The sequence below is a fragment of the Gymnogyps californianus genome, chromosome 4, assembly GCF_018139145.2.
Source record: "Gymnogyps californianus isolate 813 chromosome 4, ASM1813914v2, whole genome shotgun sequence".
Taxonomy (NCBI): Eukaryota; Metazoa; Chordata; class Aves; order Accipitriformes; family Cathartidae; genus Gymnogyps; species Gymnogyps californianus.
Genome location: NC_059474.1, coordinates 43,188,522 through 43,202,624, shown reverse-complemented (window position 1 = coordinate 43,202,624; position 14,103 = coordinate 43,188,522). Strand labels below are relative to the sequence as shown.

At 40.3% G+C, this 14,103-nt stretch overlaps 1 protein-coding gene across 3 annotated transcripts; it reads right to left on the bottom strand.

Annotated features, from left to right (window-relative positions):
- Positions 1-5,738: 5,738 nt before the first annotated feature.
- Positions 5,739-13,328, bottom strand: CBR4 (carbonyl reductase 4). 3 transcript variants are annotated; one of them, XM_050895990.1, is made up of 6 exons: positions 13,292-13,328; positions 10,284-10,425; positions 9,612-9,732; positions 8,992-9,128; positions 8,244-8,378; positions 5,739-6,872 (listed from the first exon to the last, which is right to left on the bottom strand). In XM_050895990.1, the coding sequence occupies exons 2-6, from the start codon at positions 10,423-10,425 to the stop codon at positions 6,694-6,696; spliced, it is 714 nt and encodes a 237-aa protein (XP_050751947.1). In that variant the 5' UTR covers positions 13,292-13,328; the 3' UTR covers positions 5,739-6,693. The 3 variants fall into 3 exon arrangements, with proteins under 3 accessions (XP_050751947.1, XP_050751950.1, XP_050751949.1); XM_050895993.1 differs by having other exon boundaries at positions 9,612-9,729; XM_050895992.1 differs by lacking the exon at positions 13,292-13,328 and adding an exon at positions 11,107-11,193.
- Between the last annotated feature and the right edge of the window lie 775 nt (positions 13,329-14,103).

Below are 14,103 nucleotides of genomic sequence, written 5' to 3'. Positions count from 1 at the left end.
ATACAGCCTCCATCATAGTGGTGCAACATGTACTTTTGGTGCATTTAGCATTAGAAGTACAGAGCTGGGAGATCTGCAGATTAGAATTCACAAAACATCAAACTGCTTCACTAACATGCTTCAGGAATACCATATAGTCAACTTGCAGTTATCCCTAAACAAATTGTTCAAAATAACGCAGCAATGTCAAACCCGTCAACACGCTACGCATGCAAGGCCACCTCAGCAGTGTCAGCCAGCAGCCTGGGAAACGGTGAGTAACATCCACGCAGCTCCATGTGCGCAGACAGTGTTAGCTCAGTGACATCTGCCCCCCAACCGTCCCACTGACATTATCCTAATGTGCGTATAATGATACCAAGGAAGATTTGGTGGGTTTTACTTGTATGTTGTCTCAGCGTGTTTGACATCATCATACCCAAACTAGCAATTTGTTACCAGACCTCCAAGTAGCCAAAGCAATTTTAGTTTTAACAACTATGACAGAAAGATTAATTTTAATTTCAGAATATTACACTATAACAGTGAAGTACACGAAGGAAAAAAACTGAGAAAAAAATAGTAGAATTGGATCTGATGTATTTAATGAGTGAAAAAAACACAATTGTAGGTTTCAATGTTGTGTTTTGTTCTGTGAAATGAACAAAAAATATCCCAGATCTTAACAGATATGAGCTGTTAATATGAAAAATAAAAGCATAAAATACTAGAACAGTTGTTGTGGTCATAGTCATGCCGATCTAAAGATGTCTGGCAAGGTACAGATAATATTTGTTACTAACTCAACAGACATGTACAGCAAAAAGGAGCACATGGACTGAAATTGAACATAATGTGTGGGTGAAAATAAAATGTAATCTGGGGCTTCAGCAGAGTTCTTCAAGAGCCAATGCTCTTTAAAGACTTCTCTCCACCACTACATTTGCCCTGTCTTTTCAAACACTGATTGAGTACCTGAATTAAGTGGGTGTACCAGGTCTTGGAAAGTTCAGTTTTCATTAGCTTTACTTAAACAAACTACACTACGCTTTAAAAGAAAAAAAAAAAAAAAAAAGTCACAGAATTGCAACAGGCAATATACATTTCAGTTTCATGCAATACAGCCTCTCACACTATGCAACACATCAAAGGAGGAAAATTTGTCTAACAGCAATAGATGATCATTACAATGTATGTTTTAACTGTAGATAATAATGTAATAAAGAGATTTTGAAGGCTGGGATTTAGATATCCACTTTCTATCCAAATTTCACTGAACTCAATATTGAAATCCTTTCCATCTTTAAAAATCATGCCTCGCGTCCCCAGATAGCTCAGGATATATGGATTTGGATTTTACAAAACTGGTAACAGCAATGCCAGCTATCAACTTTGTATCTACACAGGCAACTCCACTTCCCTAAGACTACATAGATATACTAACCAAATATTACCAATATAATAATGCCTTAGGATAGACTGCCCTCAGGAGGCCAAAATGAAATCTCTTCATGAGACCTCACACACTAACACGCTAACTCAGCACACAGTAACTCAGCACACTTTATATGCATCTGTTACCATAAAAGAAAGTCTGCAAAAGCTGTTCCTCACGACAGCTCCTACTCACAGCTGCAATATTAAAAAAAAAACCTCACCGACATTTTGTGTGTCCTGCTAGAAACTTCTACTGATGGCAATCAATTGCAGTATGTGCCTCAAAAGTAGACGACTAACATAGTGAGTTCACTACAGCAAGTTCTAAGTTACAAACACATTTCTTAAGAGATAAGCAGGAGAAGTAAGGCTCCAATGGTACTTAACAAAAGATTATAGGAGAGTTTTAAGCAATATAGCAGACGAAGAAATATCAGATCAATAAAAAGCACATGCTCTCACTTCCACTAGGAATGGAATCACAGAAACTTTGTATGTCTAGTAAAAGAGTGGACTGAAGTTTTCAAAATTCAATGGAGAAATCATGATAAGTCAAGCACACAGTCCTACTCAGGAACACCCACATGCAAAAAAACCCCAAAACATTTATATATAGCTCAGCATAAATGCTAGCAGCACAAGCTGTAAAACCCAAACATCTGTTTTTAATCAAGGACAGTGACATAACAAGCATACCAGAAATATGATGGAAGGAAGACAAATAAGCAAGATATTGATACAAACTATATAGGAAAGCCATCAAACTGGATATCAATATATTAACTCATCAAATCAAATATGGATTGAATTTCCAGGCCTACTAAGGTAAACTCTATTGTTAGGCTATTATTACCAACACAATTAAGATGATGGCAGTAGCTATGACATCCAAGGACTATAAGGCCAGCAATGTAACTGTAATGAAAGATGGCAATTATCAGCAGGTTGGATAAATGTCACACTGAAGATGTCAAGATCACATATTTTTTAATATATTTTTTTCATGCAGCCAGTCAGGGACACCAAACTCTGGCTGCGGCCCCCAGGGGCGTACAAGACCTGAGTCAAAATGCTATTTTCAAAGACTGGCTTTGTGATGGTAACTTTTATTTCTGCGAGAATATTGACCAAGTTTATTAATAAAGACAACAGTCCACTACTGCAGACTTCCATAAAAAAGGAGCAAAATAAAAGAAGGAAATATGCTAAAATGAAACCATAAAGACAAGTCAAAAAAATTAAGATGCAATGCCTGACGACAACACTAAGATTGTATGCACTGAACTTCAGTATGACGACTTTAAATACCAACGCCAAATTAAACTCTTTTTGTGGGGAGGGGGAAGCTGACACAGATTAAAAGCTACTAGAATTTAAGTCAACCTTTGTAAAACCAGCAGTCTAGCTTTAGCAGTCAAACAGAATCTGTCACTGAATGTAAAATTTACGGACAGATCAGAGTGTAGAGGAAAAATTTACAAAAGTGCATACAAACTGAACACCACCTTAGGAACAGGAACCGTGCCTGAATAAGGCAAGCAGATGATCAAAATAAAAAGCAAAGTGCTCATGGGAGGCAAGGCCACAGAGAAAGAAAATCCCCAAACTCTGAACAAAACCCTAAATCAGTTTTTGGTACCATGCAGGAACTTGAGCAGAACCTCTACAGGCAACTCACTGAAGGTTTAGCCCCTCAGAGCAAAACATCAGAAGAGGCTACAGAGGAAGGAGTGACAAATGGCCAGGGCTGGGGTCTATCACTCCCTAATTCTAAAGGAAATAAAGTAACTGCAGTGTGAAACTTCTGGGATAAAATTGCCTCATTAGCAAATGACTGGAAGCTGGCAAAAGTGACAGCAAGCTTTTGGGAGTTTCGTGGGTGGAAGGATCACTTGTTTTTTAAGAAGAGATTCCAGAGGGATCCAGAGAACTACAGACTAATTATATTTTTCTGTACATAGCAAACTGCCAAAAATTGTTCTAAAGCCATAAAAACAACCAGACATACTGAGGGAAGTCAGTGTTGCTTTTGCAAAGGAAAGTCATGTTTGACAAACATTTTAGAGTTCTTCTAAAGACTAAAGAGAGATGAGAGTAAGGAGATCTAACACAGCATGCTTGAAATTCTAAAAGGCATCTGACACATTCCCTTGCCAAAAACCGTTAAAGATGCTGTGCTACCAAGAGAAGCTGTCATATTGGTAAATTGTTTAAAGATAGAAGAGAGAGGGTATGAATCAGCAGTCATTCTTTCCTAAGGACATGGATCACCAATAGAACACCACAGGCACCTATGTTGGGGCTAGCAAAGTACAACCTATTTGTAAGGGTTCTGAGACAGCAATTTCTGAAGGCCACAGTATATTCCAGTAACACTAAGTTACTCAAAGTAATAAAGGGATAAAGGAATTAAACAAAAAATTGCAGAACCATTTCACTGAGGAAATAGGTGTTAAAACCAGCAGACTAAATTCACTGTAGATAAATGGGAACAATTCACACTGGGGAAAGTACAAAAAAAATCAGTCCTAAATACATATATAAGGAAATGGGCTCCAAGTTGACCATTAATTATTTAGGACTGAGGTATTGTTCTTCTATAGCTTCTGAAAACGTAAGTGTAAAGGTTAGGAAAAAGCAGAACAATTAGGCATTATTTTTGGAAGCAATATAAAACAAAACAGAAAACATCCTATTTTTTTTTAGATAAATCCACAGTGAATACTGTGAGCGGTTCCACCTGCTCCTCCCTGCTTGAGAAACCGGAGAAGTAAAGGACAACAAAGATGACATAAGGTACAAAAGAGCTTTCCAGCAACAAGCAACTAAAAGAAATATGACTCTTCAGTTTGAAACAGAAACAGCTGAGGCAGGCAGGATAGGATAGAGGTCTACAAATTCAAGAGCGACACAGAGAGGGCACAAGAGGATTGTCACAATGTCTCATCAAATGTAAGAACTCGCAGGCCTCAACCAGAGCTATCAAATTGCAGATTCAAACATATCAATCACAAATTGCTGGAGGTACAAGAGTCTTCTAAGGAGACATCACCACACACTTGACCTGTTACCTACCCTACACATTCACTACTTCCACTGTCTGAAATATCACACCAGGCCAGACAGAACCCTAGTCTGACAAACAGATATTACTTCTTAGAGTAGATGTACACAGTAAATGCTGAAATGGATTACTGTTTTAAACTAGTTTTCAGTTCTAATTTACCAGTTTGAAGAAAAGGGAAAAAAAAGGTCTTTTAAAAATATGACTTCAAGGCTACCAACACTTCAGTCTAGTCCTACAGTGACAGCAGTAATAAAAACATAGTATGTATTACAACATTTTTTAAAAATTACTTAGCAGCATACTGAAATTCTTCTGAGGGTGTTATTCCAGATTTTAATCACAAATATAAACTAAAAATGTCATTGCTAATAACATTTAACAGTTCCCTTACCCAACAAAACAAGGGATAATAATAATTAGGGTCAGAACGCACTTAAAGCAAATTATTTTTAGTCTCTTAATTTTGGCTTCTGGTCACGATAGTCACACAGGCTTTGCCTGTAAAATACTAAGGACAGGTATGGGAAGCAGCCAAGTTACTGACATATTACTACTTGACTAGTAAAAATGGGAGTACCAGCTGTCCTTCCTCACCTTCAGTGCCCTCAGAAAAAATTCATCTATTCTCTGGCCAATTCCTCCTATCAAAGAGAAACATAATTAGCAATTATTTTTTTTGGTGCAAAGACACATATGACACATAACTTTTCACAGCAAATAACACCATCTCTCTACAAATAGATAACAGTAAGATAAGGACTCCTGAAAGGACTACCTTTAGTGGTATTTTATATTCCAAAGTGAGTAACACAACCCACTGTAAAACCCCCTGAATATACAACCATTCCTTGTATTATTTCTCAATACATACCTGCGAGAAGCTTGAACATGCACTGTTTTCTGGCACAAAGACAAAATTTCTCACCTGCACAAATGAAGAAAATCTCAGACTTTAAAGACTCAAAGTTATCATCAGTGAGATCTCTTCTTTCTGTACTTCAGTTTGTGCCAAGACAGGAAGTAATTTCAAAAGCTGAATCTACATCTGGATCATGATGCAATGAACACTGGAGCTAAGAAGTGAAGGTCCTAAACCACATTCATAGTTTTCTTCAGAGATGATAAAAACATCAGTTACCAAAAATTACTTGATCTCAACAGAAAAGCCTGAGGTCAAATTTTAGGTAATTTTTCAGCAAGAGAAGAACACTCAGGATCATTTACAGCTGAATAATTACTCTGCTTCAAAAGCTGCTTTGAATAAAATAAATGGCTATTTTATTGACTATACATACATATTAAAGAGCATCAACATAACATAGCTGAACTGAGCGTTCAAGATATACAGCAATACACCTTGACTTCACACTCTGGAAATGAGACGTGTTTTCTAAACATTTACTGAGTCAGTGAAAAGTCTTTTATGCGGCTAGGCCTGCAACTGTGCTGTTCACCAGTGTATGTGCAGCTCAAGCTCAGAATATTACAGAATTAGCAACTCCAGTGACCCATCAACAGTCCTTCAATATACACACGCAAGTGCTACTGGATTAAATGAGTGCTGTACATACATTCAAGAATGGAACTGAGCAGGTTTTGTCTTTATAAAAACACGTTGCATATAATTAAATCTCCTAAAGGCAATTCAGGTATGCTGAAGATATAGAAGCTCCTAGCTTTGTAGTGTTAGCTACAAACAAACAAAAACCAAAGGAAACTCCTTGCCACTTTGTGGGGACTAACTGATAAGAATAAAAAAATTATACAGTTTGCAATCTTCACCCTACATAAAAAACTTGATGCAATCATACCTGCCAACCAATAAACATGCCTCCGCACTTTATTAACCTTTGTGTAACATGATAATTCGAGTAAAATCTCCATTCTATCCCCAACTGGAAAACATGACTTTATAAAAATACAGTGCTTTAAAAATGTATCAGCATGTTATTTAAAACTGTCACTATACCAAAACCAGATCTTTTTCAAATTGTTGCATGTGCAGACTTCATAATACCAAATGGACTCTTTCAGGTAGCTAAATATATGCGCTGGAACCCACTGCTGCCGAATTTCTCCTCTGACTAAAGAATATCAAGTCAATTACATACATCCATCTTCAACTAATTCCCACACACCCCTCCTTTAATTATTATATATTTATACATTATCATCATGACATTTAAGTAGGTACTTATTCAAGGTAGTATTTAAGTCAGAAGCTGCAAGCCTCCATCTACAATTAGAGTACTCCCTGTAACATAAGGGGACTCTAGAAGAAAGACAACAGCTTGTGCAACTTCACGAGGCTCTCCAAATCTTCCAAGGAGAATTGCCTTCTTCAACTGATCTTCTTCCAAATGAGCAGTCATCTCTGTGTGAATAAAGCCTAAGAGAGGAGAGATATTTGAAGAGTTACCTAACTTTCAGCTAAATTTCTCTAGAGGATATTCCCTGGAATCCTCCAAAGTGAAATCTACTACCAGGATTCAGCACCAGCTACCATTCTTCAAAGTCTCAGAAGTCAGTCCACATCATTTTATAGCCAAGAACAAATTTTTAGCTAACCAATAAAATGTCTTCCATTTCTGGAATCACTGATGTAACCACAAAAATGCTGAGATCTGTAGAAGTCTATGGAAAAAAAAAAAAGGTAACTCTAAAATTGGGCCCCAAACCCATATTTAGTATCACTTTTCTGAAAGAGAAAATACAGTCATTTCATCAAAACATTCTCAATAAAAACACGGGTATAAAATCTCTGGGAAGAAGATTTTACAGCTTGCAAGTGTTTCCATTATATTTTAGAACTTATGACAGCACTTAAATAATTTCTATTATAGCACTCATTTGAAGAGTATTTCTTGACAATTTTGAAGGACATTTCTTCAAAATTTTCAGTTATCTGAGATTCAGTTTTCCCACTGCTGCACTTCTCTTCACATAAGCTGCAGCTTCATAAAGAGCTGATCTTACCTGCTTTCTAGCTGCCACCAAGAAGGGAAAGTCTCAGTTTTTCTTTCTACTGTACAACTGTGCCCCTTTATGATGGCACCGGACCCTTCAGTGAGCTGCTCAACTCACTAAACAATAAGAATTATTCTTCCTGCCTAGTTCACAAGCTGAACTGGTTCATGTAGAGGTCTGAAAGGCATTAGAGCCAGCACAAGGTGAGCGGCAGAGTACACAGCTATCAGTGGAAAAAGTCAGAAAAGACAGAAGGCTTTTTCCTTAAGGGTGCTGGTTTGCTTGGACTAGATCGTCTTGTTAAATCACAGCCTCGTCCTCACAAAACTTTCTTTCCACACTCTCTCCTTTTACTACAGGATTAGACAGGGATGCTTTCATGCCAGCTTCTCGTGGTCTTTCATGTTTCTCTAATAGCAAATAAGCATTCTCTAGCAGGAGACGATGGCAGCTCTCTGTATATAATTAGCTCTAATCCTTCCATCTGCAAGGACAGCAGGTTTTGAAGGAGGAACAAAGAAAAAAAAGACATTTATTATGTAATAATGGGTAGAGGAACAGGTAGACACACTCTTCCAAATTTCTCAGTGTTCCCTTAAAAAGACTGAAGGTTTTGTAAAAGAATGTATTATACTTTAAACTGAAAAAAGAGACTAGAAACGTTTACTTACAAAAGTTCAAGAAAATAATAGCAATTTGTCTTAAGTTACTTTCAGAGTACAGCAAATATCCAGCAGTCTTGATGATCATGTACTGCAACAGTCAAGGATGTGGGAACTTCCCAAAAACTAACCTGGAGCAACCACGTTGACTCGAATTTGCTTTTTTGCTACTTCTTTGGCAAGAGAGCGTGAAAATCCAACTAATCCTGCTTTGGTAGCACTGTATACACTTTGACCAGAGTTGCCTTTAAGTCCTACAATACTTCCTAAAATAAAGACACATCAAAGAGAAGAAAAGATTAAATGACTAATTTGAAACCTTGTACTAGCTTCATCATTTTAGTTTTAAATTTGGAATGGAAAATGAGATTACAAGAAATAGAATTAAAAGTATATTACTAAATGTGCTTTATAGCCTACTGCTGGGATAAGCAAATCCCCCAATTATCTGTGATTTTTGTGGAATCCATATGCCTATGTTGACCAACAGGCACCAGGAGAGTAAAATGAAGAGCTTTCTAAAAAAATATCCTTGCGCAGAAAAAAAAAAGAAACCAACTGTACCTATTTGATTCTTAGTTAATAACTAGCAGCTGGTAAATTTAGCTACCAGAAGAGCTGATAAAGACCGGTAAAATTCTTTTTTCAAGAAAATACAAACTCTGAGGTGTTTATTACTGAAACGAGCTGGTTTTACATTTAGAAGTTGCTGAAATTACACAAAAGAATAAGCATTCATAAAGAAATGCTAAATATAGAATGTCTAAATACAAAGAAAATAAGTCAATTGTAACAAGTAACATTTCAACATGTTATACCTGCTAAACCTTTCTAGAAAACTAGTACATAGAATTCCACTGGATTAGACGAGCAACTTACCTATATTGACAATAGCACCTCCCTGCTGTTGAATCATGCCTTTTACAGCAGCTTTGCATGTCAGCATCGTTCCCAAAAGGTTCGTGTGAATCTGGGCTATCATATCTTCAGTCTTGGTTCTCAGTAACAAACCATCCCTGACAAACAGACCAAAAAACCCAAAAGAACTCACTGAACAACCCCAGTATCACATTTACGCATAAGAAAACATGACTGATGAATGGAATATTAATGGCGATTTACATGGTTCTATACATTCTAGCATTCAAAATGATGACATTGCAAGGACGACACGTAGCAAGAAAAAAGTTAGCTACGCTTCTGGCAACAAAGCCTCCTTTGCAGAAAGGTATCAAACATTGTTTTGGACAATTTTGGGGGGAAGAAGTAGAAGAAAGAGTAGAGGGGGAACTCATAAACTCAGAATGCAGAAACTACAGTGAAAGCTGTATCATCTGTTAGAATTTTACCGTCATCAGGAACAAAATATTGGTGAGTGCTTAATACCGTTTTCAGATGTACTCATTAACAATACTCTTACTAAATGCAAAGGCCCTTAGCACCTTACAATAAGATGCTGTCATCTAGAATTACATATAATCTTGTAACGAACAACTAACCTGTTGATCCCAGCTGCATTAACCAAGTAGTTAATAGGACCTAAATTCCTCTGCATCTCTTCAAAAGTATTTTGGACTTCTTGTTCGCTGGATACATCACAGCTAAGTGCCAGATGTCCTGCTATATTGAAATAAAGGCACATCATAATAATAGTAAGAGACGGTATACCATTCATAAACCTTCTTCAGAATTTATCAACTCAATTGCAAAAACAGGTGCTGAACTAGTTATAACCTGAGGAACGCATTTAATCTCCAGAGAATTCAATAAGGACAATTTTCAAGTATGGTACTGATTAGTTATGTGACAATTTCTTGTTTTATATTTTTGGCCTTTTGAAATCAGAAGTTCAGCATGAGCAGACTGGTCTCAGTTATGGCTTGGTCAGGAGCCAAGGATGACTCAATTCATACCACCTCCCTGTTGTGACCTTGAACAATTCCTTTCATCTTACAATTTATATCTTGCGGATAGAATAGGTAACATACTTAACCTTTCCAAAGAATATTGTAAAAACAAAATTGTACTGATATAGCTTTTCTTTCAAATTTCTCAGCTTTTATTTTCATTTTCATCTAGTTAAACAATGAGGTTTATTTAATGACTTACTACTTTTACAAGTTACCTAAGCACTGGACAGTGAAGAAATAATTGCAAAGCAGCATACGTACCACCAAGATTACGTGCAGTGGTTTGGGCTGCTTCCAGATTTCTAGCAATAATCGCCAGGCGGCAGCCTTTCTGTGCCAGTAATTCTGCAACAGCTTTTCCTATTCCTCGGGATCCTCCAAAAATGGCGCAAACCTTGCCCATCTTCAAAAACAATTAACGAATTGCAAATAAACCATGAATTTCAGGTCCAGTATAGCAAGAGAATAACCACTCTTCTTGTCAATATCACGGCCCTTACTAGTTTTTAGTGTTTTGTAATATCGGACTATAGAATTAGTGATTTGTTAATTTTTTATTCACCAAAAAAATAAATACTTGAACTAAATTAGACACCACTTTTACAAATGCAAGTTAATTCTTAATGATTTCTGAACTAGTAAAAAAATTATGCATGTAATCTAACATTTCAATACTAGTGTTATGATAACTCCTATTCAGTTGATGAAATATATGATTTATACATCTAAAGGCCATAATGTATCGTTCAGCTGTTCATTCAAAGCCAACATAGTAGTTGTAATTACATTGTTCTTGCAAGCGTTATTCTGGTATTAAAGTCATTTAGCCTCAAGGTCTCACTCCAGTATCTGTGTTGGACATCCACATTGCAAACATTACTGAGCATGATTCGATACTATTGTATTTACACTAGTTTAATACTAAGTCACACCACATGATACTATGTTTTACCACTAGCCTTAGGTTTTTCTGTTTCTGCTTTTGAAGAAAAAAAAAAACTTTTTGAAGTGTGAAATGATTCTGAAGTAGCTAGCTTAGATGTTTAGGAAGGAGTGTAAGAAGAAAGTACTTCTGTAGAATGACCTTTTATTCTGCAGCCTCCAGAAACCAATCAGCTGTTTTGGGATTTCCTGAGGAGCCAGAGGCAGAATCCAAGCAATAGTAATGAAGCTCTTTTCCATACATTTGAATAAATCCTTTTTGAACCCAATTATACGTTGTCTCCGTAACATCCTGAGGCAATGAATTTCATTATTTGTGGAAAAGCACTTCCTTTTGTTCTTAATTTGCTTTCTGATTAGGTAATACTATGCATTTCTCCTCATATCTTCCCCTTACTGTTCATAACTTCAAAGACTACTCTTCTGTATTTTACCCTCCCCCTATATCCTCTTTCAGGTCCTTTTAGTTACTTTTATACATGTGGAAGCCATTCTGTATCTCACTAAAGACTGTCCAAGCTCTTAACCCTGCCACCCTACCCTTCGCCTTACTTAGGTCTATTATGCCCTTTTTGATGTGTGATAACCAGAAGAGCGCACGGTGTTAAGCATACAAGGACACCATCAACTCATACAATAGCATAATGATTTTGGTTTTCTGTCACAGGGCCTGAAAGAGCATGTGGTCCTTTTCTGTAACAAAGTAAGCACAAGCGCTCGAAATCAACCCATGTGTCTGCTTCCACTGGCAAGTTCAAATCAGCTTCCTAGGAGCAGGAAGAGGATTAAATACTTGCATCTCAGGTGGCGGCCCTTTCGACAGAACATGTACAAAAAGATGTCCTGCATGAAGACAATTCCTTAGTGATAAAAACGGGCACCACTGCCTTACTAGAAAGACTAATCTTTTGGGTAGTCTTCCTTAGGTAGCTAGACTGCAAGAAATGAATCAACAGGTCTTGCACCCCAGCAACCACAGCTCTTACTGTCTTAGCAGACTAAAGGCACAACCAACCAACCCATATTTTGTTGACAGATTTTTTTGTTAGGAACAAAGTCTCAGTCTGCCTTCTCCATCATGACTGATCTCTTCTTTTACAGAATTACCACAGTGACTCTTGGAAGTTCTTGCCTACTTGTTGCAGCAACGTTGTGCTAGGATTTCCTCCTTCATATTTTGTTCTTACCAGCACTGAGCATATCTTTTTTATTTTTATTTGAAACATGGAATAATATAGATTAGGAGGGATCTCTGGAAGTTGTCTTGTCTAACTCCTCCACCCCTAAGCAATATCAAGCGAACCATCTTATACTGTTTATAAATGCTGTCAAACCTATATGTATTTTCCAAATAATTCTGAACGTGCTTAGCTACACAGGACCCAAAAAGCTGCCTGCAGGGAAAGAACGCCTTTAAAACGTATCATTCTATCCTTCCTGGTCTCTTTGAGAAGGGAAAAAATCTTGGTGATTCTACCATTCTCATGAAGAATAGTGAAAGTCCCTTGTGCGTTAACCGGGTATTTACAGGGCGAGCATAAGGCCTACTTCCAACACAATATACAATTTCTGGTTTAGCACAAAAGAGCCATACAGATTCTGTGGAGTTGTGACTTGGGAGAAAAAAGCTGCACTAGCAGTAATAACCCTATATTCCCTGGTCAAATGAAGGTAGGGAAAAACAAGTATCTTTTGAGCAACAGGCTCTTCTAGGTCGCCACGCACCACACACACGTGCCTGTACCACCTTTGTCCTCTACGGCCCATCTCTTCTTTCAGAACAAACTATTTAATCCGTGACCACCAGGGCTCCAGTGGCACTACCGCTAACCGCCTCAGCGCGCACAGCTCCAAATCCGCTGGAAGACACCTTTCAACAAATGCCAGTCGGGATACCGCAGCCAGCCGGGCCGGGCCGGGCCGGGCCGGGCCGCCCCGCCGCCCGCACCTGTGCGCCCTCAGCCGCGGCCCACGCTGCCCCGTCAGGACACTGCCCCCAGCCCCGACCCTCGAGGACAACCCGTTCTCCCCTCTCGGCGAACGGGTCTTTTTTTTCTCTCCCCCGTTTTGGGCTCCCACCAACCTCCTCCGACCCGGGGCGGCACTCCTCTCCCTCCCGACCGAAGCCCCTCACGCCTGAGGGCGCCCGCCCCCCGGTCCCCGCGCGCGCGCGCGCGCGCCGCGAGGGCTGACCTCCCCCAACCGCCTACGCCCAGAGTCGCCCCGCCCGCCGCCAGGGGGCGGCCGCGCACGCGCGCAGCGAGGCCCCGCGCCGCCGCCGCCGCCCGCGCGGTGGGCACGGGGGCGCGGCGCGGCTCCGCGCTCACCGCTGCGTGTCCTCCTCGGGGGCGGGAGGGAAGGATGGAGGGAGGGAAGGAAGGAAGGGAGGGAGGGAGGAAGGGGAGAGGCAGGGCGTCGCGGCGGTGCGCCTCAACGCGGCTCCCGCTCCCGGCCCGGCGCTCGGGCTGAAGGTGGAGCCCGCGGCACGGACAGCGGGGCGCGGCGCCGGCTGGGAGCCCGCCCGCCGCGGGGCACGCCGGGACGCGTAGTCCCCGCGCGGCGCCGGTGCCACGGTGGCAGGGCGGCCGCTTCCCGGCGGTCGTTGTCGTTCGTTCGTTCGTCCGTGTCCCCGCACCCCCCCACCCCTCTCACGCCTTGAGCCCAGCGCGGGCTGTGCTCCCCGCCGTCCTCAAAATCAGGAAGGTGGTGCACCACAGGAGATGGACGAAAAAACGGCTTTTATGTGTATTTCAATTTACCTTCTGGTGTCTGAGCAGCTCTTTGTTTGCTTTCCTTACTGAGGCTTTTCTTTCCTCCCCAACACGGTAATGGTTCAGCTCTGAACTGAACACAGGCTTTCAGGAGATGACGAGATGATGTAAACCACCTGTTACCGAAGCCGTTACTGCTGGTAACGGCCAGAAAGGGAGTGGAGAGCTGCTGGTCCCTGTGCTGCACCCTCTGAGCCAGTGTCGTAGCTTGGGCAAGACGAAGCTCCCCATGGCGCGTTGGTCGGTCGCACTGTGGCGAGAGGGAGACCCGCCAAGGCAGGGCCGCCGACACGGACCCCACGTGCAGAACACATTTGGCCCTGCGCACGCCTCCCTTCTCCTCAGAGCTCGCATACGGGCAAGCCCTT

Bases quoted from the DNA above. Each gene is read 5' to 3' on its own strand.
- CBR4 (XM_050895990.1), bottom strand. From the start codon at position 10,425: ATGGGCAAGGTTTGCGCCATTTTTGGAGGATCCCGAGGAATAGGAAAA. The intron at 9,733-10,283 runs GTACGTATGCTG...ATTTCAATATAG, and splicing joins CACTGCACGTAATCTTGGTG to CAGGACATCTGGCACTTAGC. The intron at 9,129-9,611 runs GTTAGTTGTTCG...TCTGTTTGTCAG, and splicing joins AATGCAGCTGGGATCAACAG to GGATGGTTTGTTACTGAGAA.